The sequence below is a fragment of the Lynx rufus genome, unplaced genomic scaffold, assembly GCF_022079265.1.
Source record: "Lynx rufus isolate CCGP_SWC_20201006 ecotype Redwood Valley unplaced genomic scaffold, mLynRuf1.p SCAF_11, whole genome shotgun sequence".
Lineage (NCBI taxonomy): Eukaryota > Metazoa > Chordata > Mammalia > Carnivora > Felidae > Lynx > Lynx rufus.
Window position 1 is genome coordinate 55137023 of NW_025814825.1, and position 26604 is coordinate 55163626.

The window sequence follows — 26604 nt, forward strand, 5'->3', positions numbered from 1 at the left end:
GTACCTGCCTGAGGTGAGGTACCCTACTAGGTCTTAGGAGACCAAGAGGCGGCTTTTAAAGTTTGATTTTGCTTTACCTGCATCTTGTGTTCCTGTGTTGTCTGCAAAAACATCACTCATTTAGAGAAACAAAAACCCTTGCTGCTATTTCCACCCACCCCCACCTCCAGAACTAGAAGATTTTGCCTCGGTCAAACCTATTACCATTGATCTGCTCTCAGCTGGCCATTATTCTGCTTCTCCTTGGACAACTTTTGAACTCTTCTCTTCCATGAGGCTGGCCTAGGCTGCTTGGACTCACAGCATTTCTTTCTTCTGACTCCATAAGCCACAGAGTGTTTGCCTGTCACTTCCTAATTCATGCCTTATATTTAAGTATATGAATCCATGGATCTCTATTCTCTTTTTCCATGGATGGTGGGGGCCTTTATTGCCCTCAAATCATCCAGCCTCTCTTGGGCCCTCGGGAAGTGCTTTTTGGGCTAGTTGACTGATATCCATCTGATACCTCATTAGGAGAAAGAATTAGACTTCAGGAAGAAGTCTCTTGATAACCTGTCTCCCTTCTTCCCTAGGAAAAGGGGCTGGATAATATATAGGAAGTAGGAAAATTCCTCTCTCCTAAAACCTAAAGAAACTCAGTCACCTCAGAGGTGAGGAGAAGTACCCGGATCTCAGAACCCTGATTTTCTCCACAAGAGTCCCTTCTCTTGTGGGTTCTCACCTATTCCTGCCCCCACCATCCCACTGGTCCAAATGTGGGCAAATGACCCTTGCACACTGATTAAAAACTATATAACATTGAGTCACATACAACTGGATAATGTGGCTAATGGGCTCGAGCTCACCTGTCCTCAGTTTGTGTTTTATCACAAGGTCTTTCTCTACCCACCACCCTGTCTCCCTCCAGATGGTTCATGGCATCAAGGGTAATGGGTACAAAGGCACTTATTATGTTATTTTCTACAGTATTCTAGATGCTTGAAACATGTCTTCCAAAAGAAGACTTAAAAAGATGATTGAAATACACTTTCTAACCTCCACCATCTAATGCTTTCATTTCTTAACACTGCCCCAAGCACAGTAAATAGCACTTAACAAATGACTTATGCATTCTTTTTTTTTTTAATTTTTTTTAACTTTTTTTATTTTTGAGACACAGAGAGACAGAGCATGAATGGGGGAGGGGCAGAGAGAGGGAGACACAGAATCGGAAGCAGGCTCCAGGCTCTGAGCCATCAGCCCAGAGCCCGATGTGGGGCTCGAACCCACGGACCGCGAGATCGTGACCTGAGCTGAAGTCGGACGCTTAACCGACTGAGCCACCCAGGCGCCCCTACATTCTTATCTTTAAATGTTGGTTCTTGGCTTGAATAAGCATGATGGGAGCACACTAAAGTGTTGTTCCAAAGAAATGGCCAGGAGAAACATACCATGTTCATGGATTGGAAGGCTTAACACAGTAAAGATGTTAAATGTCCTCCCATTGGTCTATGGGTTTAATGCAGTGCCTATCAAAATCCCAGCTAGGTTTTATGTAGATGTAGATAAGATTATTTTAAAACTTCTATAGAAAGGACTTAAAATAGCTCACTCTTAAGAAAGAATAAGGTAGAAGGAATCACTATACCTCATATTAAGGCCTACTACACAGCTATAGTAGTTAGACAGTGTTATATTAGTGGAAAGATAGACCACTATTTGATCAGTGGAACAGAATAGAAAGCCCAGAAAGAGATTTACACAAATTTACTGAACAGATTTTTCATAAAGATGAAAAAATCCAACGGAGTGAAGACAGACTTTTCAATAAGTGGCACTGAAACAATTGAATATCATTGGCCAAAAACAAAGATGAACCTTGGCTGAAATGTCACACCTCAGGCAAAAATCAACTCAAATGGATCACAGATCTAAACATAAGCTTAAAAAATATAAAACTTGTATAGGAAAACAGAAGAAAATCTTGGGGATCTAGGGCTAGGTGAAGAGTTCTTAAACTTGACCTCATCTAGGAGGCTGGATACAGATGTTGGGGTGAGGGTAGGGATGCGGGGTAGTTGGCTTGTTCTAGGGTTGGGGATCATCTCTTTCTTCAGGGCAGTGAAGAAGCAGAATTGGATGCTTTCCATTTCAAACTGAGAATTGCATGAGCACATGCCTTTACTATCTTCCATCCCCCAACTCTGGGCTCTGTAGGGTTGGTTAGAGGCTCTTATCCCCAAAGGGGACATATTCACTAGGAAACCTAGTAAGGGGTCCATTAAACTACACTCTCTGGCTGATGCCTGGGCATTCTGGGATCTTCACATCCAGGAGCCAGAAAGCAAGGAAAGGGGTGATCATCTTGTCAAGGGCAACAGACCTGGTCAGAGGAAGGAGGTAGAGCTGTTTTCACACAATGCGCACTGGAAGGAATAGGAACGGAGCTCGGGTGACTCACTTGGGTACCTCTTGGTACTCCTTACCCAACTGTATTTGTGAATGGACAAACCCAAACCACTCCAAACTGAAGAGTATGTGGTTACCATGGACTCAGAAGCCCCAGGAATGAGGATTTGGGTCGTGCCATTGGGCAAGACATTGAGAGAATAGAAGAGTTAGCAGAGGGTGAGGGGAATTTAGAATAGGTAGTGAAGAAAGGAGATGATGAACATTAGTTGCAGGCCTAAGGCCAATTGCAGCAGAGGCTGTGTGCTTTGTCCTACTAACCTCCCTCTTCTAAGTTTGCCTTCAGGGGACTAATTTGACTTCATGATAACCATCCACACTTGTTGTCCTTGCATTTATCCTTCCTCCAGTATGTTTTAAATGCCTGAGTCGTTGCACTAGTCAACACCTTCCACCTGCTCACCGTTCTACTTCACCACTGGCGGATGTTTAACAACTGGACGGCCACCTTGAGCCAAGAGCTGTCTCCACACCATTTCCTGACCAGCTGGGTACTGAGCGACCCAGTCCGAAACTTCCATCTTAGGGCCTGCTCTCTCGGAACACTTTGGCGCCAACTGCCACAGGTTGGATCTTCTGCTGGGATCTTTACTGGGATGCAGGATGGGACAGAGAAAGCCTTCAGATCGTGACGCAGAGCTGACAACAATCTCTGGCAGACCAACAGGGAGTTCTGGAACAAAGCCTGCAGGTTGGAGGAGTCCCTCCGGGGGCGGACAGACCTGGGTAAGCTCTTGTACCCCCATCTTGCTCAGTCATTGCTCAGGGCTTGCCAGAGGAGAGGCCTGGGAAGCTGAGGGACGCTCTGAAAGGATGAATAGCGGAGGCTGTCATGACCCAAGTTCTTTGAAGCCTCACAGAACATCCTTTTACGAAGGCGGGCGGGGTGGGGGAGGGGGTTTCATGTGCACACATCTCCATGTCTGTCACCGGGCATATTCTTCCCGTGGCAGAGACAGGGCCCAGGGGAGCAAGTTCCGCTTCACCAGCGCATTTCCAAGCCCCTGCTTACCTCCGGTCTGCTAACACCCGATTGGTTGGAGCAAATCACGTGGCCTACGTCAATACTAGGGGGCATGGAATTCTGCTCTGCCCTCGGAGAGGCCACCGCAAAGGTGGGTATGCTACAGAGGAGTGGAGAATTATGACCAACAGTTGGATCCACGCAGGATAAAGGCCCTTTGTAAACTTGTAGAGCTCCGGCCAGACTCATTGCCATTATTACTACCTGTCCAAGACAGGTAGTCCAACCTCCGGAAGGACGGTTGCTTGACTATAAACCAAAAGTCAGACTTGGCACCTGGAAGTCAAAAGTCGCAGCTTCCAGATGGGAAGGGCCAAAGCACAGAGCAACCACCCCAGCGCCTGCCCAAAGCCGCCACAGGGCCGTTCCCAGGCTGGCGGATCAATAGCAATTTGGGGCGCTGGGGGCGGGGGGCAGGGGGGGCGCCATCTAAGTAACTGAACGTGATGAGTACCGGCTGCTGCCCAGTCCTTGGGGGAAGCGCACGCACCATCCACTTAGCGCTGGAGCCTGGCCATTCTCTGGGCACTCCCGTTCCTCCCCCTCCTCCTCTCCGTCCTCCTCCTGCTGGGGCCCCGCTCCTGCCTCCGTCCATCAGCAACTCCTGTTCTGGGCGGGCGCTCCTGGGAGGATGGAGGCTGCCGGGCCACCCCAGGCCGGGAGGTGCTTTCAGGAGGCCCTGGAGAAGCTGTTCCCTCGCCTCTGCTTCCTCTGCTCCCTGGTGACCTACGCGCTGCTGGGTGCTGCCCTCTTCTCGGCCATCGAGGGCGGCCAGGACCTGGGGCCAAATGACCCGGAGTTTGAGGAATTCCTGGGGGAGCTCTGTGGCATCTTGAAATGCAACCGAACAGGTAGGTGGCTTCCCCGGGGACAGGGCAGCCTTTTCCGGGTGGGTGGGGGCAGCCCCAGGGAGCAGAGGGCAGGGTGGGGCAGGGGCGCCCCTACACTCTCTGCTCCTATTCTCCCCATTCCTGGGCGGGACCTTAGGCAAATGACTTCTCTCGGAGCCTCAGTTTTCTCCTCTGTAAAATAGGGAGAGTAATGGCCTGTCAGGGTTGGTTGCTGTGCAGAATGTAGGGAAAGCCCTGAGGACCCACTAGGTGTTCTGGAAAGTCCAGCCCCCTTCCCTTTGCCTCTGCGCCCAGCCCCACCCAGACCAGCAGGTTCTGAGGAGGGTGGATTGCTGGAGATTTGGTGAGGTTGGATGGGCGGCATGGGTGACCGGATTTGGGGCTGGGGGTTCCTAGGCAGGTCCTCCGAACTCTGCCTGCCTGGCCCCGTGACTCAGTTCACAGGGACTAGAATTCAAGAGCAATCCAACTGGATTTGGACCCCCAGGAGGAGCAGCCTGTCCCCTTTCTCTCTCATTTCCTGTTTCCAATGGCTTTTCTATTGTTGGGCTCAGGGGAGGGGAATTGGTTGTGGGAAGAACCTGCGGTCCCTGTTGCTGTGTGATCTGCGGGAGAGCCCTTGCCCTCTCTGGGTCTCAGTGTGCTGGACAGAGGCGGCCCACAATCTCAGGCCTGCCAATCACAGAGACCCTGTGGGAAGCAGATGACATAAAGGACAGGAAGCCTCTTGAAGGCACTTTATGGCCTTACTGCATTTCATTTGTATTTAGTCACTTATTTCTACACTGCCCTGTTCCCCAAAGCTTGCAAATACGTATTTAGCAGAGCAAAATAAAATATAGAGAGCAAATAACTAAAGACAAAGGAAAAACGGAGCCTACAGGTGAGGGGAAGAACAGGATGTTCCCCAGTGTGACATGTCCTCTCGTGTCCCTCTGCTCGGGCTGCTCACAGCCCCTCCCACCGCCCAGCCCGCTTTGGGGGCAGGTTCTTCTGGCTGAGGCCGCCTGACTGGAGGCTGGTCACAGTGTCTCTCCTCCGAGGAGGGTCCCACTCCGTCTGTCTACATCTACCAGACAGACACACGCCAACTCAGATGACCCAGGAGATGTCCTCTGCCATTGCTACTGGGACTCTGAGCCATCCCGTGTAGTCTCTCGCGTGTCAACAAGTTCAGAGCTTCCCAAACCTGACAGGTCACAGTCATCCAGGGAGCTTGCCTGAAATATACATTCCCGGCTCTTCTCCAAACCCACTTCATCAGGATTTCTGGGGCTGGGTAGGGAATCTTATTTTTAAAGTCTCCTGGATGATCCTGATGCACAGAACACGACGGGAATACAGAGCTGGCCCAACCCCATTTTGATTTTGTTACTGTTGTTTACGTAATCCCTCTGCCCAAAGTGGGGCTCGAACTCACGAGCCTGAGATCAAGAGTCACACGCTCTATGGACTGAGCCAGCCAGGCGCCCCTCCAACCTCGTTTTGTACTGGTTTTTGTTGGAGATTAAAACGCTGAAGAGGTCTAGCTAAGTGCAGGACCCTTTGCCGAGCACGTTTCGGTGCATCACCTCACGTAATCCTCATGCCAGCCCAAGAGGGTTGTATGAGTCGTCCCCTTTCACGGATTAGAAAACGGAGGCTCTGGGAGTTGAGCAGCTTGCCAAGGTCACAAGCTAGAAAGTGGAGCCAAGGATTCTACCCTAGGCATTGGGACTCCAGAGCCCAAGTTTTCACTGCGACGCCATGCCGCCTCCCTGATGGGGAAACTGAGCCTCAGAAGGAAGTGTCTTGTCCACAGCTTCAGGAGCCACTCAGGCTCCTTTTAAATTTTTTTAAAATGTTTTTTATTTATTTTTGAGACAGAGAGAGACAGAGCATGAGCAGGGGAGGGGCAGAGAGAGAGGGAGACACAGGTGGAGACTCAGACCTGGGTCTAGAGTGCTCGTGTCTGGACTCCCAGGTCAGTGCCCATTCAGAGTAGTGACTTCCCGCCATGTGCCAGAGTCTCAAGGTGGCTTCTGGGGTCTCAAAAGCCACTGGCCACCAAGGCCAACGGAACTATTTGGGAACCTCCCTGAGGAACCAGGACCCCAATCCGGCTCCGTTGACCCTGGGGCAGATGTTTGGAAAGCCAAGGCTTCCCAGAAATCTTCAGGCGACTGGTGCGCACGGATCCCAGTATGAGCACCAAATTCCATCAGGCTTAATAACCTCCGGGAGTGGGTATGGTTTGCATCCATATAACAGCTTACAGCTCATAAAACCCATTTTGCTTTCAATGCTCAAGAGCCCCATGGGAGAGACTGAGCAGAAGTTAGTATGTTTCTTTGCAAGTGAAAAAATGTAGAGGCTCAGAAAGTTCAGAAAGCCCCCTAAGGCCACGCAGCAATGCTATGGCTGAGCTCGGGCCGGACCCCTGAGGGCCTCTCCCTTGGGTGCTCATCTCATGGGGTATGTGGCCTCTTAATCTCCGCAGGCACTAAATGCAGAGATGTGCAAAAGCAGAGCCAAGTTCTGGTGTTGATGATGCCACAGGGCAGGGGCCATCCTGGTCCCTGGGGAAGACCCTTTTGCCTGGGTGGGACCTGTCTTGAGCAAAACCCTCTCCTTCACTCTTTCCCAGTTGAGGAAGGCAGGAAACAGGATCTCAGGGTGCTGCTGCAGAAGGTGAAACCCCACTGGTTCAACACGTTTACAGACTGGTCCTTCCTGAGCTCACTCTTTTTCTGCTGCACAGTCATCAGCACTGTGGGTAAGTCCAAAGGCAAGGGCGGGCCTGGGGGAGAGACCTGGGGGAGGAGGGGGGAGAAGAGTGAGGCTGAGGACCCTTGGTGGGGAGGCTGGAACGTTCAATTCATTTGGTCAAGAAACAGATGTGAAATGCCTACCTCGTGCTGGGTCTCCTTTGCTGAGTGGCCACTGCTCCTTGCTGGGGGTGGTGGATAGTGGGGGAGGGGGGGATACAGCAGTGAGCAGGACTGATGTTGGGTCCTTGGTGGGGATTAGGAAAGAGGGCCCTTGCTTCAGGTGGGTGCAGCCCCGTGCCCGGGTGTGGACCCCAATGAGCAAGGCAGGGGCTGCATTTCAGCCCCCTCCCGCTCCTTGGCTGAATGCTTTTGTACAGAACACCTCTTGCCAATGGTTCCTGCCAGAGCCCAGACTTCGGGGCAAGACAGAAGAACTCAGGCAACCAAACGTGGTCAGCCTATGAGGCCTTCAGGGTACTGTGGGAGCACAGAGAAGGGGCACCTGCCGCAGGCTTGGAGGTGGTCCAAGAGGCAATGCTTAAGTGGTAGGAACATTTTAAAGGCTCCCTGGTGGGATTGGTGGCCTGCTGAGTCCGACAGGGAGCAGTGTGGGAGAAGGTGGTCATGAAGAGGGACTCCAGGCCAAAGGAATGGCAGGCATTGTCAGGAGGTTAATCCGGGCGAAGAGACGTGGGAGGGAAAGGAAGCGCCAGTCCCCAGGAAGGCCAGTGAGCCAGGCCGAGGAGGCTGGGTTCATCCCGAGGGCAGTGGGGAGAGTCCAGTGGGTTTTAAGCAAGGGAAGAGCTTGGTAGCTCAGCATTCCAGAAAGATCACCCCAGCTGCAGCATGAAGGTGGACCAGAGAGAGTAAGGCTGGCAGCACCGAGAGCCCTAGGGGGCTTTCTGCAGCAGCCTGGGTGGGAGATGATGGCAATGGCCTCATCCAGGACAATGGTCATGAGAATGAGAAGAGGGGTGGATTGAACGAGGACTTTGCAGGAAAGTCTGCGGGGGGATGGGGAAGACACCACTGTCTCTAGCTCTGGTGGGCTCGGCAGGCTGGGGGGAGGTGAGGACGCTGGGCCTGGGGATGGAGGTGATGATTCAGGGCCAGTCAAGGCCAAGGCTCCAGTGGAGATTCTAGGTGGAGACACCCATCACTGCCGGAAATGTGGTTCTGGGGCTCCAAGCTCTGGGTGGAGTTAGGGAGGTGGGTTTCAGAGTCACCAGCATGTAGACGACAACTGTACTCCCAGGGAATGGCGGGGAGCACTGGGGAGGGGTGGGGCATGGTGTGGAGAGGGAGGACGGTGTGCCAGAGCAGGACTGGGAGCACCAATGGTGAGGTGAGGGAGGAACTAATAGGCAGTGACAGGAACTAACAGTTACCCTTGGGGACTTTAAAAATTTTTTTTAATGTTTGTATTTATTTTTGAGAGAGAGACAGAGCATGAGCAGGGGAGGGGCAGAGAGAGAGGGAGACACAGAATCTGAAGCAGGCTCCAGGCTCCGAGCTGTCGGCACAGAGCCCGATGTGGGGCTTGAACTCACCAACCGTGAGATCATGACCTGAGCTGAAGTCAGACGCTTAACCGACTGAGCCACCCAGGCGCCCCAACCCTTGGGGACTTTTAAAGCTCACAGTGGTCTTATGAATCAGGTGGGGGAGCCTGAGCCCAGAGGGGTGCTGTCAGGGGCCAAGGGCATGCCGTGAGTAGGGCTGGTACCCACAAATAGGCCGTGAGACTCCACGTCCAGTGCTCTTTTCCCGAAATAGTCTGCCAGCCTTGCGGGTCTGCGGGGCGCTGCCGGGGCCCTGCCCACCCCTGCCCACCCCTGCCTGGGCAGCCCCAGGGAGAGTCTGACTGTGCCTGGGCGGCAGGGGCAGCTCAGATTCCCAGAGACCCCTTGTGTGGCTGGGTCGATATCAGTGGCTGGGAGGGAAGGTCCTTGCAGGGAAGGAGCCGGCCTCTCCCCATTTCCCCGCGTTCCCTTTATGCGTGTCTTCAGCCCCCAAACAAAGGTAAGATTCCTACGTGAACGTCACTGACCCAGACCAGTCCCTTCCAGAGTCCAGGGTAGAGGGGAGGCTGCAGGGGCAGCGCTGCCCTCTACAGTGACCATTTGCTCATTTGAAAAGGGGCTCTGTGGACCCCCCAAGCCACAGACCCTCTTCTTGGCCGCCACACAAAGCGTGGGCTCCTGAGTGACAGAGCTAATGGATCTGGAGAGGTGAGCCAGGCAAAGAAGGGCGAGAGCTTTCCGGGCAGAGGAAACAGTCGGACAACACTCCGAAGCTTCGAGGTGCTTGGAGGAACAGACCACTGTGGCCTGAGAGCAGGGATCAGACAGGAGAGAGGGGACATGGCACGAGCAGTTGCCTCCTGAGCTACGGGGACGAGGCTGCTCTTGCATTCGGGCACCGTGTCCCTGGGCCCTGTCTGAGGATGCTCGCCCAACTAAGGGCCCCTGGCTTCCCTCCGCGGTGGTGCAGCAGGACGGGCGGGTAGAAGGGGCCTCCCCGGGGCGGGCAGGAGTCTCCCCTGCTGGGAATAGGGTCACAGGAGCAGAGATGGTGGGGCTGACCTCAGCCACAGCTCGGAAGCTTCTGGGTCAGCATCTCCGCCAGGAGTGGAGCCCATTGCTCAGCCCCTACCCCTCTCGGCCAGTGAAAAGGACTGAGGCCCCATCTTCATTCGAGAGAGTACCGGTCCCTGCGAGGGATGGGCCCACAAGGGTCACAGGGCCCCAGCCGTGGCTGGGTGCTCGTGCTGAGGTTCCCTCACACTTGGGGGTGGGGTTGGGGAGCACGCTGGCCAGCTGTGGACTCTGGAGGCTGGCCGCCTGGGGTCAGCCGTGTGACCTCCAGGGAGCAATGTGGCCCTTCTGAGCCTCGTCCCCTCATCTGTAGCTCCTCCCAGTCCTGCCTTTCAGATCAGCGTGAGGACAAACCTAAGTGGCCGTCAGGATCCTTCCAGATGCCCCTACCACAAATTGCAACCCTACTGGCTGAAACAGCCGGGAAAATGTGTAAATGTGTTCCCTCTGGAGCGCAAGTCCAGTGGGGGACAGCTCTAGGGCTGGTCCATGTGCAGCTAAGCCATGACATTGAGCACCAGATACTCTCCCGTCCTGCTCAGCAGGTCACAAGACGGCCACCAATATCCACTCCCATTTGGGCATGGTTGCATCTCGTAGACAGAAAAAGGGCTGGCTGTCACCATCAGCAAAAAAAACCTCTAGAAACTTCCCACCCCGAGCCAGTCCTGGCAAGGGGGTTACGTTACCAGAATGATTTAGACCAATTGGATCTATCCCTAAATCAGGGGGTCGCGTGGGGCGGGTGGGGGGGGGTAGTGGTGTTCCAGGAAAGATGAAGGAATGTTGTGGGGGGAACAGCCAGTGTCTGCTTTATGAATGGGCACACGCGTGTGTCCAAGGGCGCCCCCATGTGGCTTCCTTCAGAACTGGTCCTTCACCTAAATTGCCTGTGCAGGCAGGGACTGGTCATGGGCAGAGAGAGTACCAACAACGCAGCACCGAGCATTTGCCAGCACTGGGCATGGTGTTCACAGGCTTTATATGCATCATTTTATTTAATTTTCATGACGTGACAACCCCACGGGGTAGGTGCCGTGACATTTAGCCATGAGCTAAGGTTCTGGAGAGGGAAGTCACTATCGGGAAAGCAGGGGTGGGGCACAGCTGGACTTTTTCAGGGAAACCCACGGCTCAATGGAACAACGGTTACAGGGATGCTGCAACTCCAAGGAAGATACTGGAGATGAGCAAAGGGGTTCAGTTTGTGTTCCTTTTCCTCAAGGACTTCGGGGAATTGGCCTAATGCAGCTTCTCAGCCTGGGCACTATGGGCATCTTGAACTCGATGGTTCTTTGTCATGGGGGCTTGTCCAGCAGCGTCCCTGGCCTCTACCTACCAGAGGCATCCACCTCTTCCCCTGCGGTCTCCACCAGTCGTGGCAGCCAACAGTGTCTCCGGACATTGCCACGTGTCCCTCGGGGGAGGGGGGGCAAAATTGCCCCCCTTGAGAACTGATGTAATGCAGTGGTTATCAAGGTATGGCCCCTGGACCAGTGGCATGAGCATCACCTGAGAACTTGTTAGAAATGAGAATTAAGGGGCACCTGGGTGGCTCAGTAGGTTAAGCGTCCAACTCTTGATCTTGGCTCTGGTCATGAACTCACAGATCATGGGATCGAGCCCCACATCAGGCTCTGCACTGAATGGTAGAGCCTGCTTGGGATTCTCTCCCTCTCTGCCCCTCCTCCACTCATATTCTCTCTCTCTCTCTCTCTCAAAATAAATAAACTTAAAAAAACAGAAATGAGAGTTAATTCTCAGGCCCCATCCTAGCCCTATGGAGCCAAAAGCTACGGATGTGGGGCCGAGCAGTCTGTATTTAACAAACTCTCTAGGTGATCCTGATGCATGCTGACGTTTGCAAAGCGCTGACCGGATGTGAAGATTCTCAGCCCCGACTGCACACTGCAATTATCTGGCTGTCTTTTATAAGCTCCCAAGCCCGGACTCCATGCCAATCAAGTCAGAGTCGCTAGGGACAGACCCAGGCATCGGTATTTTTCAGAGCCCTGCAGGTGATTCTAACGGGAGTCCAGGCTGTGAACCACTGATCTAATGGAAATGCATTATCTTGGTTTAAATCCCAAGAAGGCGATGCTCCTATCAAATCAATTAGGACGTCACGCCGTCCAGTAATTACAAGTGGAAGGGGATGTTGGAGAGGCTCTCCGCGGCCTGTAATCAATACTGTGTTTCAAGTGCTTCCTGCCCTACATCTCTGGGCCATTCTTAATGCACCTGGCCTTAATGCTGAAAAGGGGACACCTGGCAGGTGTGAGGTTGGCCAATCCCCAGTCATTTCCAATTGGGTCAGTCCCCTTCGATTAGAAAGTAAAGTGCACGGGCTATTAAATACAGCCTAAGTGGAGTGGACTGACCGTACTGGAATATATGAATGCATTATAAGAAATGGTAGGATTTTCCGTTATGCATTTCAGCATTTGGTAATTGCTACGGTTAATACATTTCCTTCACAGGGGCCATGCACTCTCTGATATTTGCTTTCTTTTTTTTTTTTTTTAAGTTTTTTTTGTTACTGGGGAGCCTCTCCTGACTCTCCTGGGGGTGTACAAGAATTAGGGGGCTTATCCACCATCTAGAAAACAGGGTGGTCTCCGTCTCTGGGACTTTGTGGCTGCTGCTAACATCCCTAAGGACTGATGGCTCTGTGGGGCCCGTGACAAGCTTTGGCACAGGAACCTTTGCTGACACGCAGGGCCTGGGCTCTCTGAGCTCCTGCCCCTGCAGGGGAGGCTCCGGGTGCCCTCCTCCCTCACCTTCCCTGCTCCAGAGAATCTTTCCACACCTTCCTTCATGGCTGGACCGACCAATCGTCCAGTTTGCCTGGGACTACCACAGTTTTAGCATAGAAAGTCCGGTGTCTTGGGAAACCCCTCAGCCCCATGGCTCCCCTCTGTCTCTCCTCTCCCCCTTAGGTCCTCACCCCCACCTGCTTCTCCTTCGTGGTTCTGGGCTTTCACTGAAGCCCGGACAAGGAGCTGAGGCCACTTCTGCAACCTCTTCTCCTTGAGGGGAGAGCCGGAACTGCTCAAGACCCTGAGGGAACAGGGAAGGGAAACAGAGGCACTTGGAACCGTCAGCGCTCTCTCGGCGAGTCCCGCCCCTGGAACACACCTGGGTTTCCGAACGGGGGGTTTAGGCAATGCGGCCCCCATTCCCGCCCCCTTGTGCAGATACCTGTTGGGTCCTTGTCACAGGTGGAGGACTCCACTGGTGGAGAGCTGAGCTCAAGGCCAGGGGTCCTAGAGGGCAGGACCTCTGCCTGCTTCCCATTGTGCCCCCAGCCCTGCCCACAAGTGCCTGGCATAAAGTAGGCGCTCAGTAAATGCGAATCCAGGATAGATGCCTTGGTTCTCAACGCTCATAGGACAGTCTGCTCTTACACATCCTGTTATCGGTCTCCAGCTGCTATGCATATATCACTAGTGTAGTGATTTGATTCATATCTGCCTCTCCCACTAAACCAGAAGCTCAGCGAGGTTGGATACCATATCTACTTTGCTCAGCACTGTGTATGCAGTAAGCACTCAGTATGCGCACACATATGAACACACGTAGAATTAACTGTCCCTCCTACCAAAAGGTGCCTCGTGGAATCAACCCAGTGTGGCGTAGAGTGCCCTGGGATGGGTGCCCATTGATGAGCCCCTCTGAGGTCCACAGCCTTCTCCCAGGACCCTGGTGAGGGTGGGCGACCTGAACGCCTCTGTGCTCCTGGAAGGCAGAGCCTGAGGCCGGAGTTCGCCACAGGGGACCGTAGCCCCGGAGGAGGCTGGGGCAGAGCCAGCCTGGGAAGTGCCTTCAAATCAATTTACATAATTGGCCTAGGTTTTTCTGTATTAACCCTCCTTTATGACATCAAAAATTAAACACAGGCATTACATACAAAAGCTTTTCCCTCGTTTTGTTGAAGTCACTGAGCTTGCTCACTCCAGAAGATCCAACTCTCTGTGCTGTGGGGGTTTGATAGCTCTCTGCTCCTGCCCTGCTGTAGACGTGAGGGCGGGGGGGGGGGGTGGGGGGTGGGCGACGGACGGAGAAGACTCCAGAAGAGGACAGAAGCCTCAGCCCGCCCACCCCCTTTGCTTGGCTGACTGGTTCTTAATGATTGGAAGGTTCCGCCCCCTTGGGTGCTCCAGACCCCGTGGGAATGAATGTTGGCATGGGAGCCGGATGGTTCTGGGGATTTGACTGCCAAGCCTATCACTGAGCGCTCTTGGCCAAGTTACTTCATTCCTCCAAGCTTCAGTTTCCCTGCCTGTGAATGGTGACAACCACGCCTACCTAGGCAGGTGGGCTGACACCAGCCCACAGTAAATGCTACTGCCTGCTCTTATGGGCTCCTGAGGGCAGGGACGCCGACGATTCTCGGCTGCCCACTGTGGGCCAGGCACTGGTCTCGTGTCATCTTCCCAGCGAGTCAGGACACAAAGCGGAGACTGCCGTTCCTGTTTTGCAGCTAAGAAACTTGAAAATGTGAGCCGTCAAGTAACTTTCTAGAAATGCCAGAGCTGAGGTTCGCACTCAGGTTGGAAGATTCTAGATGCTGGGAACCTAACCCCTTCACTAGCACTCGTGACCGCGTCTGTCCAGTCTACTAAACCACAATGGCCCTGAGGGTAGCAGCTGTATTTTAGTCCTTCTGTCCCCTCTCCCTCCTTCCATGCACACTGCTGTGCTCTGATGGCACATAGTAATAGCCTGTTGTATAGAAACAAATAAACCAAGAGACCCAGGCATCCCAGGGAGGACAAGCGTGGCTTCTTAAAAACAGGTGCCTTCGTGGAGGATGAAGGAGGCGGTGGATATGATGGCAAAGCCATCCATGGCCTCTCCCCTGCATTCATCCGGTCACACGGATGCTTAGAAGTGGCCGCAGCAAAATGAAAAGCAATCAGCCCACTCCCAGACATGTTTGTCCCCTGCCAAGGACATCTTGGGTCACATATCTAGACATGAGTTGCTCCTTATCCTGAAGAGTAGCTGAGTTTCACCTCCTGCTTCCCCCACCAAAACGGGCCCAATGCCAGACGGTGGATGGGTTTTTTTTTTTTAAATTTTTTTAATGTTTATTTTTGAGAGAGAGAGAGAGAGAGAGAGCGCGCGCGCACGAGCAGGGGAGGGGCAGAGAGAGAGAGGGAGACACAGAATCCAAAGCAGGTTCCAGGCTCTGAGCTGTCAGCACAGAGCCCGACGCGGGGCTCGAACTCACAGACCGTGTGATCATGACCTGAGCCGAAGTCGGATGCTTAACCGACTGAGCCACCCAGGTGCCCCCGGATGAATGTTTTAAGATGAATATTTTCAAACACGTTGTGTAAACCATCACACCAAGGAGGAGAAATGGCAGAAGGTCTCTTTAAAACTTTCTTCGGGAAGGGGAAGAGCAGACCAGCATCCCAGGGTCTGTCCTCTTTTTTCAGGTTACGGCCACATCTACCCTGTCACCAGGCTCGGCAAATACTTGTGCATGCTCTACGCCCTCTTTGGCATCCCCCTGATGTTCCTCGTCCTCACGGACACGGGTGACATCCTGGCCACCCTCCTGTCCACGTCTTACAATCGGTTCCAAAAACTCCCATTCGTCCGGCCCCACCTTCCCGAGTGGTGCTCCCGCCTGCTCTGCGGAAGGCCTGCCACCAAGCCTGTTTCTGCCACCACGCCTGCGGCCGAAGCCGTCCCCAGGATCGTCATAGAAACCCAAGAGCTTCCGGACCCCAAACCCGGCACGTGTCCCTCAGCCCCAGGCAGCAACGTGGATCTGTTCGAGAGACTTCTTGCGCGGGAGAAGCAGAACGCGCTGCAACCGCCCCCGCGGGCCGTCGAGAGGAGCAACTCGTGTCCGGAGCTGGCGTCAGGGAGGCTCTCCTACTCTGTCATCAGCAACCTGGACGAGGTGGGACGGCAGGTAGAAAAGCTGGACGTCCCCCTCCTGGTCATCGCCCTCCTCGTCTTCGCCTACATTTCCTGTGCAGCCGCCATCCTCCCCATCTGGGAGAAGAAACTGGACTTCGAGAACGCCTTCTATTTCTGCTTTGTCACGCTGACCACCATTGGGTTTGGGGACACCGTTTTGGAACACCCTCACTTCTTCTTGTTCTTCTCCATTTATATCATCATCGGGATGGAGATCGTGTGCATTGCTTTTAAGTTGGTGCAAAACAGGCTGATTCACGTCTATAAAAATCTCATGCTGTTCTTGGCGAGAGGGGCATTTTACCATCCTGTTAAAAAGTGAGATCTCCACCATCACTTGTGGGACAGATGCCAGATGAGCCGCTTTCCTTGCCTCATCTCTTGAGGGCAGTTGGAACTGGTGGCCCTGCAGCTTGTCACCTGAGACCGTGGGGCTTGGAGACAAATCCTGCACGAGAGCTGATTTTGGTCCCAAGGCCCTGCAGAAATGTGGCCAATGCCTTTCACATCAAGGCATTGGACAAAAACTCTCCCCATCCTCCGAAGCCCAGTTCATTGTCCTGTCTTCGTCTGTCAAAAGCCCCACCTTATGTAAATGAAACCACCTTACGGATGTCATAGCTTCTCTTGAGACACCAGAACAAAAATGAACCTTTGTTTTTGCAGTTCGTACTTTCACCTAAATTAAAACGTACCCTTGGTGAAACAGAGCTAGTCTGAACGACCTCTCCTCTTGAATGACTTCATGCATGTGTGCGGGGCCAGCCCAATCTCAGCCCATGTAAGGTACACTGGTGCCACGAAGCGTGACTGTCACCTGTGTTCACGGGGGCCTGGGATGGTTCAACTGCCCGATTCTGTGTAGACCCGTGTTCCCACCAGAGTGGCTCCTGAATGAGCGGGCATGTGAAAATGTTGACTTGGGTGATCGTTGGTGGAGGAAGGGGTCGGCACTCCCCAGTGGAATCGAGCCTCAGTTACTTATCAGCACCCCCTGCATTGGCCCTCCTTCTCCGTGTCGTTTCTCCGTTCCCCTTGAGATCACCCCCAAATAACCCACTTGCACACAAATCCTTGTCTTGGAGTGACCCCCCCTGGGGACCCTGGCCGGGGAGAGGATGTCACAGGTCAGTGTAGGAACTAGTTGGCACATGCATGGAGCACTGCAAGGGTTCTTGGGAATCCTGTGATTAACAAAATTAGTCAGACCCTGGGTAAGTGGTAGCACAAAGTCCGGGAGGTTCCAATTAGAACAGAAAGGAAACACCTATCTTTTGAAGCTTCTCTGGTCTGCTCTGGGTTCAGGCCAGTGCCAAGGGCCAGATCTCAGATGGGTCTTGGATCTTCCTTTCTGGATCTTTCCTCCTCTTCCCCCCAACTATTAGGTTTCTGCCCCTTCAACTCATTAAGACCCACCTCAGGAAATGGAATTTACAGGATGTGAGCGACAACCCCTGAAAGACATAAATAGCCCCAAAAGTGGGATCTCAGGCAGCAGCTAGCAGGACTAGGGTTTCCATGGAGTTTCTCAACATCCCTGAAATCACAGCCGCCCAGATGCAGCAGGGAGCCTTGAACTCAAAGGTAAATCCAGACTGGCCACTCAAATGAGATCAGCGATGGGACCGAAGGGCTGTTCAAGGTTCGTTCAGTTCTACAAACATTCATTGAGTGATTGCTGCTTTCCAGCCTCAAAGAGGATTCCAAACACGAATCAGGTATGTCCTCTGAAACACGGAGGTATTTACAGGCGGTGTCCAATCTCTCAGCCACGCCCTTCTTGAGGCTGTTCAAAGGCAAACGTGCAGTTTTATGCAAATTCAACCTCACGATCATTGGCTTATCTCACTTGCTAGTGGGTATTCTTCCGCAGTTCTGGGAAATGGCCCAGCCCGCCTTCCTGCCTTTCATTTCTTGCCTGTGTGCGCCCCACATTTCCAGCCGCCTTGGGCTATGTACAGTGCTTCCTGCCTGTGCAGGAATGTGAATTCATTCCTCCAAGGCTTTGCTTGGGGGTTCTCAACCTTGCCTATACTCTGAAACCCAAGGGGCTTCCAAGACTTCACATGTCTCCCTCCACTCTCCAAGAGATTCAGTCATTGATCTGGGGTGCCGGTGGGTTTGGGGTGACCCCAGTGTGTGGTCAGAGTGGAGAATCACGGCACTAGCCGCGTTCTTGGCCTGCATGCCCTTCTCTCTTCCAGGATGGATGGAGGCTTACCTTCGAGGTGCAGCCCCCATGGCACCTCCTCCGGGTAGTGACACCTGACTCCCGGGAGTGGTCACCGTGGTCTCCCCCGGGCTCGCACTGCACCCACTGTGATCCCTTCCTCTGTTAGAGTACTGCAGCTGGACGCTCTCCAAACCCGGGTCTAAACGATCGTGCCTTGTCCATCATTATCGTTCTTACTCCCTGTAATCCCCCAGCCCCCCTCCGCAGCGCCGGCCCCCTATCGGGGAACTGCGGCAGGTCTTAGGTGCACACAAATGCCACGGAGGGCGGCCACCCCTTCCCGCACACCCACCACATCCGGGCCCCCGCGCTGAGTCCTCACGTGCGCCATCGTATCTGACGTTCCCCGCAGCGCTGAGGGAACTGTCCCCATGTTACAAGTGAGGAGGCTGAGGTCAAGGAATTAGCTCCGGGACCCCCCGCTAGTAAGTGGCGAAGCCAGGAATGACACCCAGGTCTAGTCCGACTCTCGGTTCTCAGTGGACCGCTTGCATCAGCATCCCCGGGGGGCTTGTCAGACATGCACGTTCTCCGACTGCATCCGAGACCTACTGGATCAAAAGCCTGGGCAGGGAGCTCAGCGGTGTTTTAACAAGGCCTCCAGATGCTTCTGATGTTTGACTCAGAGTGTTTGATTCTCCAGGTGGGAGACCACGCCTCTAACTACTGTATTCACAGCCTCCCTGATAGTCTGTGGGGACAGCCACCTGGGGGAAGGCATAAGGTCTCCTGGAAGGGGAAAGGGTACTGAAGGGGCGGGCCCCCTGGTCAGGAAGGCCTCCTGCAGACTGAAAGGGACCTTGTCCCCCAAAGAAGACCTTGTCTTCTCCACGCGCAGGGTGTCTGTTGTGATCAGAGGCGGCTGCTTCCCGCCTGGAGGGGCCTCACCTGGGGAATCGTGATCAAACTCCCCGGCAGCACGGGGCTCCAGAGAGGGCTGCGGGGTCTCAGCTGGGCTAGAGTCTGCCTGGGGAATTAGAGGGCCTGGAAGGTGCCTCGAAGCTTCTGGACAGGAGGCAGAAGGGGGTACTTCGGTGATCACCTCCTGCGTCTCGCACTCAGGGGGCAGAACCTCTCTGGCCCAGCTCACAGCCTGTCTCCCACCTCCGGGCACCTGGACCAAAGCCTTTGGTGGGAGGCGCTGACCCTGCAGCCGGGAGGTGGTCCCGTCCAGTTGTCCCCCAGCCCAGCACAGGGTGGCGTTAGCCCTGCTCTCCCCTGCCCCCACCAATTTTTATTTTAAACAGAAGAAAATGAAGTTCTCTCCCAGACATTAGCGCGGCGTCTGCCTGCGAGGCTGCCCCGGGGTCGGCCGGCCAGCCAGCCCGCGCTCCCCAGAGTGGCCAGCAGGTGGCGCCACCAGACCGCGCGGGCCCCGCGCTCGGAGGCCAGCAGGTGGCGCGCCCGCCGCTCCATGCCTGGGAGGAAGAGGCCTCCGGGAGGGATTGTCTGCAGGGGTGGTCCCCCACGAAGGGGAGCCTGGGCCCCTGTCTTCCGCCGTGGCCCTCTGAGATCGGGTGCCTCGGACTTCCGTCCTCACCGCGGTTCCCAAGGAGGAGGCTCCTCAGACCTCTGTCCCCCCGCCGCGGACGTCTGGAGAGGGAGCACCTTGGATCTTCATCCTCGGAGCAGCTGTCTAGAGAGGGCGCTTTGGACTCCTGTCCTGGCCATGACCCCCAGAGTGGGGGCCACCAAGGACCGCTGTCCCCAGCTCCTCAAAGCACACGTCCTGCCAAGCTGATGTCAGGGCCTGAAATGTTAGCACCTGAGTCCTGGCCACTTAACAGGTGTTAATAATTCCACCATGAGTGCCCCTTCACCTTGGACACTTCTTTCCCGATCTACCAGCCTCACTCCGGAAAACAGGGTCTTCCTGCAGACTGTCTGAAGCTTGCGAGAAAGACACCCGGAAGCTTCTACGATGCGCAGATGTCCTGTCTCCACTAGGTCGGAGGCTCTGTGAGTGGTGCCCAGGAACAGCTGTGTTGCCCAGCTGTGGTTTGCTTTGCGTTTCTCACACCACATTCAGGTAATTCTCATCTGGTGGGGTTGAGAACTATTGTCCCAAGCGGGGAGGGCCAGGGCCAGGCCACCTGGGACAGGAAGAGGCTTGGGGAGGGTCTCCGGATGGGCCACTGGGGACAGAGGTCTGGGAGTCATGAGACCTCGCTGAATGCTAGTTCTGGCTGTTACCCTGCTCTGCTCAGTGACTCAGACAACTGGAAGCCTCCTTCTGGGTCCCTTGGAGGAGAGGATTGGTCAGGACAGCCCCGGTGGTCCTGCTTACCTCTGGGGTTTGAGTGTCCTGCCTTGTCACCGAAAGAGTAGCTGCTGCTTGGATGGGGGGGGGGGCAGGAGGAGTGACCTGCTTGGATGGGGGCGTGGGCAGGAGGAGTGACTCCTACGACACTAGTCTGTGGGCTGCTGGATGCATTGCTCTGACCTGGGCCGCAGCTTCTGAGGGTGCTCGGCAGATGGGAAGAAGGGAAGGAAACCGACATTTAATGAGCAACTAATATGTACCAGGCTCTCTGCCCACGTTACACATCTAAGCCTTTTTAGCTCTATCCGTGTGGTTCATCATGGCGATATACCCTGGGCCCGAGTACAAGGCTGGCTCATGGTAGGTACTCAGCAAACATCTGTTGTGTGGATAAATCCCTGTGAGTAGTCTACAGAGAAGATAAAACTCGGTGTTTGGGACAGAGCCTTTGCCCCTGAATGCTTGTACCAAACCACTGGCGTGGGCCCAGCTCAGAACTACTGGAACGTTCCCTAACACTGCTCCTTCCCCAGTTGGGGTGGGCCTGCACCACGTCCCAGAAGGTAGTGCTTGGAAAAAAGGATCAGAGCCTTCCCCCGACTCTGATCAAGGTCAGCGTATGAAGCGTAGAGGTGATTCGTGCGGCAGCTAAGGGAACAGGGTCCCTGGCTTACTTGGGACCTGCCGTGGCCGGGAGAAGCTCTGACAATGGGCTTGCACAGGTGCACATTGCCGTATTTGTCAGCATCGTAATTTGTTATTTTTTTCTCATTCTCAACAAATATTCAAGTTCACACTTAGTTTTGAATGGGTAATTTTGTATTCTTTTTAAGAGGGTCCCTTAGGCTGAATAAGCACCCGGAAAACCTGACTCCCCCTCACCCGAGCCGGGAGGTACTAAACAGAAGAAAGTGATGTCCAAACCTGCTGACTTTTCCAACATCTTCTCCAGACAGAGGTCCAGTCCCGTCTCCACTGGGCGTCAGGTCCCCTCCCAGCGCATCAGCCTGTGCACACAGTAAAATAACCTTCGGGTGGGGTCACAAACTAACAAAATCCGTGCCCTGGTTTCTGCCAGGTAGTAGGGCCCCTCCGTGTCATGCTGGCCAGGAAGCGGCAGTGGCTTCGCGGTTAAGACCTTTGTGCGACAGGCTGCTTGGCCAGCCTTGCATCGTGGTAGTTTTCATCACCTGTCAGTTCGACATAAAAGTAGGACCTACCTTAAAGCGTTGTCAGGAGGGTCAAACAAGAAAACGAGATAATCCACGGCAACTGTCGTAGCCCAGTGTCCAGTCTTGCAAGCATTAAGAAAAAAATCAGAACTGGGGCACCTGGATGGCTCAGTCGGTTGAGCGTCCGACTTCGGCTCAGGTCATGATCTCGCGGTTTGTGGGTTCGAGCCCTGCGTCAGGCTCTGTGCTGGCGGCTCAGAGCCTGGAACCTGCTTCAGATTCTGTGTCTCCCCCTCTCTCTGCCCCTCCCCTGCTCATGCTCTGTCTCTCTCTGTCTCTCAATAATAATAAATAAACATTTAAAAAAAAGGAAAAAAAATCCGAATGGTCCCCATTTCTATGAGTAGGAGGCAAAAAATGGCACATTTCAGTCTTCTCCAGCACCCCCTCGCTGCCTGTGATTGGGGGAAAGGGTGAATTTAGCATCAGTTTGCAGGACGTTCTCAATGAGCCCCCTACCTGCTGATTCGGGGGTGGTTGGGATCCTGGGGGCTCAGGCAGTATGTCCCCACGCAGGTCGGGCACATCCTGCAGCTAAAACCCCAGTGCACCAGGGGTGGGAGGCTTTCTTTCCCAGCTCCCCTGTTTGTGCTCTGGGGTCCCTGCGCTCAACTGTGCACTTTCCAGCCCGTGCGTGTCACTTTCTCTTGGCTTCCGCTGCACCACGTGGCCTTCGCTGTCCCCTGTGCTCCAGAGCTCACCCCTGAGACCCTTCACTTCATTTCTCCCTGGCTCCACTCCCTCCCTTTGGTCTCATCCCCTCTCGTGGATATGAACACCATCTCCGGGCCTGGCTTCACCCCAGAACCCCAGATTCATGTCTGCTTCCCCAGCAGCTTAACTTGCCACGTCCCAGACGGAAGCCAGCCTGCCCTCGGGTCCCCCTCTTCCCCGTCCAGGGAGGGGCAGCCCCAGCCTTCCAGTTGCTCAAGACAGAAGCCCGGGAGGCTGTCTTCACCTGGCCTTCCTCTTCTCTGCTCTGACTTGAGAGGCACATGCGCAGCTTTTGAGAAGCAGCCCCCCCCCCACACCATCTTGAACATACCTCCCAGAGATTCGGATGCAGCCAGTTGCAGGCAAGGCTCCTCATTTCTATGTTTTAGAAACTCCGCTGACTCTGCTTTACCTGCACATCCATCTGCTTGTTCACAAGCCCTTGTTCAGTGACCACTGTGGGCTGGACACTAGAGGCCTAGCCCTTACAGAGAACATTCCTGGGGCGCCTGGTGGCTCAGTCGGTTGAGCGTCCGACTTAGGCTCAGGTCATGATCTCACGGTTCGCGAGTTCGAGCCCCGCGTCGGGCTCTCTGCGGTCAGCACAGAGCCTGCTTTGGATTCTCTGTCTCCTCCTCTCTCTCTGCCTCTTCCCCACTTGTGCTCTCTCTCTCTCTCTCAAAAATAAATAAACATTAAAAAATTTTCGAAACGAGAAGAGCGTTTCTGATGTACAGGCACACGGTAGGTAAAGATATGTCTGATCGAGGTGCTGGCCCAGAACCACTCCCCTCCTCTCAACGAAGAACCAGCGGGACAGACGGATGCGAGAGGGACCAGACTGAGCGGGCCCACCGGCTCCCCACCTACCGTAGACCCTATGACCCTGATCCAGCTCCCCGGAAGCCAGGCAGTGTGGCCAGCCCTGGGATGTCCTGGGTCGCTTGGTTGTTGCCATGGTGATGGATGTGCACCTGTGGGGCCGAGAACTCTGGAGTAGCTTGGGTGCCTGACAACAAAGGGCACCGCCATCTTGGATACCATTTGTGGTTTCTTTTCATCCTCTTCGGCCCTTTTATGCTCTGCTTTTGTTCTTGCCATTTAGATCAGAGAATAAAACCCTTTCAAATGCTACAAGTTCAAAACACAGGCAATTAGGGGGCCTCTCTGTGGTTGCAGCCCCCCTGTAGTCTCTTTAAAAAGCAATCGCCTGCGTAGTAAAACAGATGACCAAGCAGAGGCGGTCAGTATCTCCCGTGTGTTACTATCCGGCCAATACTCACTGAGCACCTAGTACGTGCCAGAGCCCAGGGAGGTGCTGGGGATTCGGTGTGGTACCACACTGACCAGAGCTCTGCTCCATGCCTCAGTTTCCCCAGGGGGGCTGACTCGGCCCAGGGGTTTTCATATGGTGCTTTCTGAAACCTGGGCGAGGATCCCAGTCACGTACTGTGACCGCGGTAGCTTGTGGCCCGAGTAGGTTTGCTTTGCTCTGTTCTACATCCTCTATTTCCCTAGAACATTCTGTTTAAAGAAAGAAGTCTATAACTGAAAACAACAACGATAATAATAATAAAAAAAGGATGGTGGGCCAGGAATGAAAACCACTGGCCAAGGACTCCCTACGGCTTTTTCCAGATGGGATGTTCTGTGATGTTGACAGCTAAGGAGACTGCAGATTTCTCAGGATGATAGGACACATAGAGACGGATACACAGAAGCAGCGAGGTTGCCTTTAGGTGCTTACTCACCGGGATGACTGACATCCTGCCTTCATTTGAAATAAGATGAGGAACCTTGTTTGGTGTTGGAAAGAGAGCAGACCCAGGGCTTTAAGCACCTGCCCTTCTCAGACTTGGGATCCCAGCCTTCCCGTGGAACTTGGCCTGAGCCGGCAGCCTTCCGGGACACGCCTTCCTCGGAGCTCCCCCTGCCCGCCCCGCCCTCTGCGCACCTGCCCTGCGGCGGTCTGGGGTCTGCCCTCTCCGCCCTGCTGGACTGCACAGTCTCAGAACCCCCTGGAGGAGGTGCTTGAAGCCCTGTTTGTGCTGTTTATTTTCTGGGTCCCGCCCCTCATCCGGGCCCTTCCTGGGTGTTCTCCTGAAATGCAGGAGAACCCAGTGGGCAGGGGGCAGAGCAAGCCTTGTGCCGCCTTCCTTCCCTCCCCGACAGGCGACGGAAGGACGCCAGGCCCCCATTACAAAGGTGACCTGAGTGTTTCCCAAAAGCCATTTACGCCGTCTGGGCAGGAAGTGGGAAGTAGGTCGAGGACAGGGTGTTTTATTGACTGTCTCTTGTCTTGAGGAGCCGCAGGAAAGCTTTGTGAATACAGCAAAACCAAACAATCTCACTTAGGGTCACGCGCCACCTGGGCCCCCTGGAAGTCCAAGCTGATATTTTTACCCCTGGGCTGAGTCGCCTTGTATTTATTTCTCTGGAATGTACATTACCTTTTCCCCTGAAGGCCAAAGGGATGCAAAAAACAAAGAGAGATTCTGGATTAGAGAACAGCTCGTGTTCAAAACACCCTGAACTTGGCAAAGTCACCCCACTATGTGGGGCTGTTGAAATTTTGCTCTCTTGCCTCATCAGCGTGGGCTGCATCCAGAGATGAGCGGCTCCCAGGGAGCGGAGGCCACATCCCTTCTTTGCACTGCAGGGTCCCGGGTGCACCGTGGGCCTGGAGCCGAGACAGTACCTCTGCTGCTGGGCACGTAAGTTCAGCGACCCCTTGTTCTGGGGAATGTGTGGAACCGAGGTCACCAGCATTCCAGGGGAGCAGAGGGCAAGGGCCGTGTAAGACCTGAAGCTGGCCGGTGGGCGCGTATTTTACAACCTGTTTCACCTTCGCACGTGGCTGCCGCAGCCTGAGGATGAGCCCCGGAGGCGGGAACAGCTGGCGACACATTTGGAGGAAATGACACTTTCGCTTGTGAATCTCAACACAGATGGTTTCGTCTAGGCCACACTGGCCCCGGAGAAGCATTCATACAGCCAGCACCAGGGGGAAGCTTCTGTGCTCACACGCCCGCACGGCCCTTTCTGGTGTCATTTCCTTGAAGCTTTCTGGAACTCCGTGACTCCAGACGGGGTGATTACCATCCTCCTAGAGTGGGGGTGGGGCCTGCGGACGGTGATGTCCACCCACAGCCGGGCTCCCAGGGCAGGGCTCTCTGCAAGGACGGGGGCTCCTTCCCTCCTCGTGGCTGGACGTCGATCTCCCGGACTGGCTCATTTCCAACTCCTGCAGAGTCAGCTGGGGCTGGGTAGCCAAGGAGCAAAGGCAGGGAACGGGAAAATCTCGGCGAGCAGACAGCAAGGGTCGAGGGGGTTCTTGCTGACCCTGCTTAACACGATTTTAGATGAAGACAGACCAGGCCAATTGGACATCAAGAGTGAGGGGTGTGGAATTTTCCCATATTGAGGGTGATCAGATATCGAGGATGGTGGGGGCGGTTCTTGCTAAACTGATGGAGAAGATTCTTGCTACAGCTGGATCAGATTGGGTGAAGACAGGTCCCAGGGCAGGGACCTCGCCGGAAAGAGGGCTCAGAGGAGCCTGTCTAAGGTCTGGTCGGGGAGAGGCACTGACACTCGGACCGATGGTGAATGCCACCATTTTTAACAGCCTCATCCTTGTTTCATTTCTTCGAAGGTTTTCTTCCGTTGGTCTCTCGTAGAGAATATTCTGGCGCAACATTGGCAACTGCTTAATTGGAGCGGTGTTCAATAGACAACAGAAAATAAAAACGCAGATTTCTCCTTGAGAAAACAAAGAGACTTTGGAGTTTTAAAAGGAACGAGAGTTATTTTCCAGGGAGACGGGGGTGTTCAGGACCAGGAGCTGGTGTCTGTGAGGCACGGCGCTGGCAGTGTGGATCAGAGGCAGGAGGGGTGGTGTGGGCACTGCAGAACCATAGGTGATTACACGTCTATGGTTTTTCCTTACCCAGTATCCTTCTAGAGCCTTCTGGCTATCCTGACCAAGGCTCTGTGACATGGACAGCTGGCCCGGACACACCCTAGATGGGAACCATCCCTACTGGAGTTGTGAGGCTTCCGGCCCCTTCTGGACGTTGTGCTACTTGGGGCAGGACAGTGGTAATTATTGTCTCCCTTTGTTTATTTTTATTTTTTTTAAGTTTATTTATTTTGAGAGAGAGAGCTGGGGAGGGGCAGGGAGAGAAGGGGACAGAGGATCCAAAGAGGGCTCTGCGCTGACGGCAGAGAGACTGATGCAGGACTCGAACCCAGAAACCGAGCGATCATGACCTGAGCTGAAGTCGATCATGCCCCACCCAGGTGCCCCACTCGTCTCCTTTTGAGAGGAGGAAACACAGACGCTCAGGAGATGAGGGGAGGTGACTATGGTCTTAGAGGGAACAAATTAAAGGGAAGGGAGGATGCCAGCCAGGGCCTCCCTTAAACCCTCCTAACAACTGTGCTCTGCAAAAACCAGCCGTGGAAGGTTGAAATGAGCTTTACCCATGCTGGGAAATTTCCTGATCTTTGACCCCATATCCCGCCGCATATGCCACTCCTAGGGGTT

The 26604-nt window shown here is 54.2% G+C and overlaps 1 protein-coding gene across 1 annotated transcript; it reads left to right on the plus strand.

Moving 5' to 3' along the window:
* Positions 1-4106: 4106 nt before the first annotated feature.
* Positions 4107-15935, plus strand: KCNK18 (potassium two pore domain channel subfamily K member 18). Its single transcript, XM_047072787.1, has 3 exons — positions 4107-4326; positions 6953-7081; positions 15121-15935. The coding sequence occupies exons 1-3, from the start codon at positions 4107-4109 to the stop codon at positions 15933-15935; spliced, it is 1164 nt and encodes a 387-aa protein (XP_046928743.1).
* The last annotated feature ends 10669 nt before the right edge of the window (positions 15936-26604 follow it).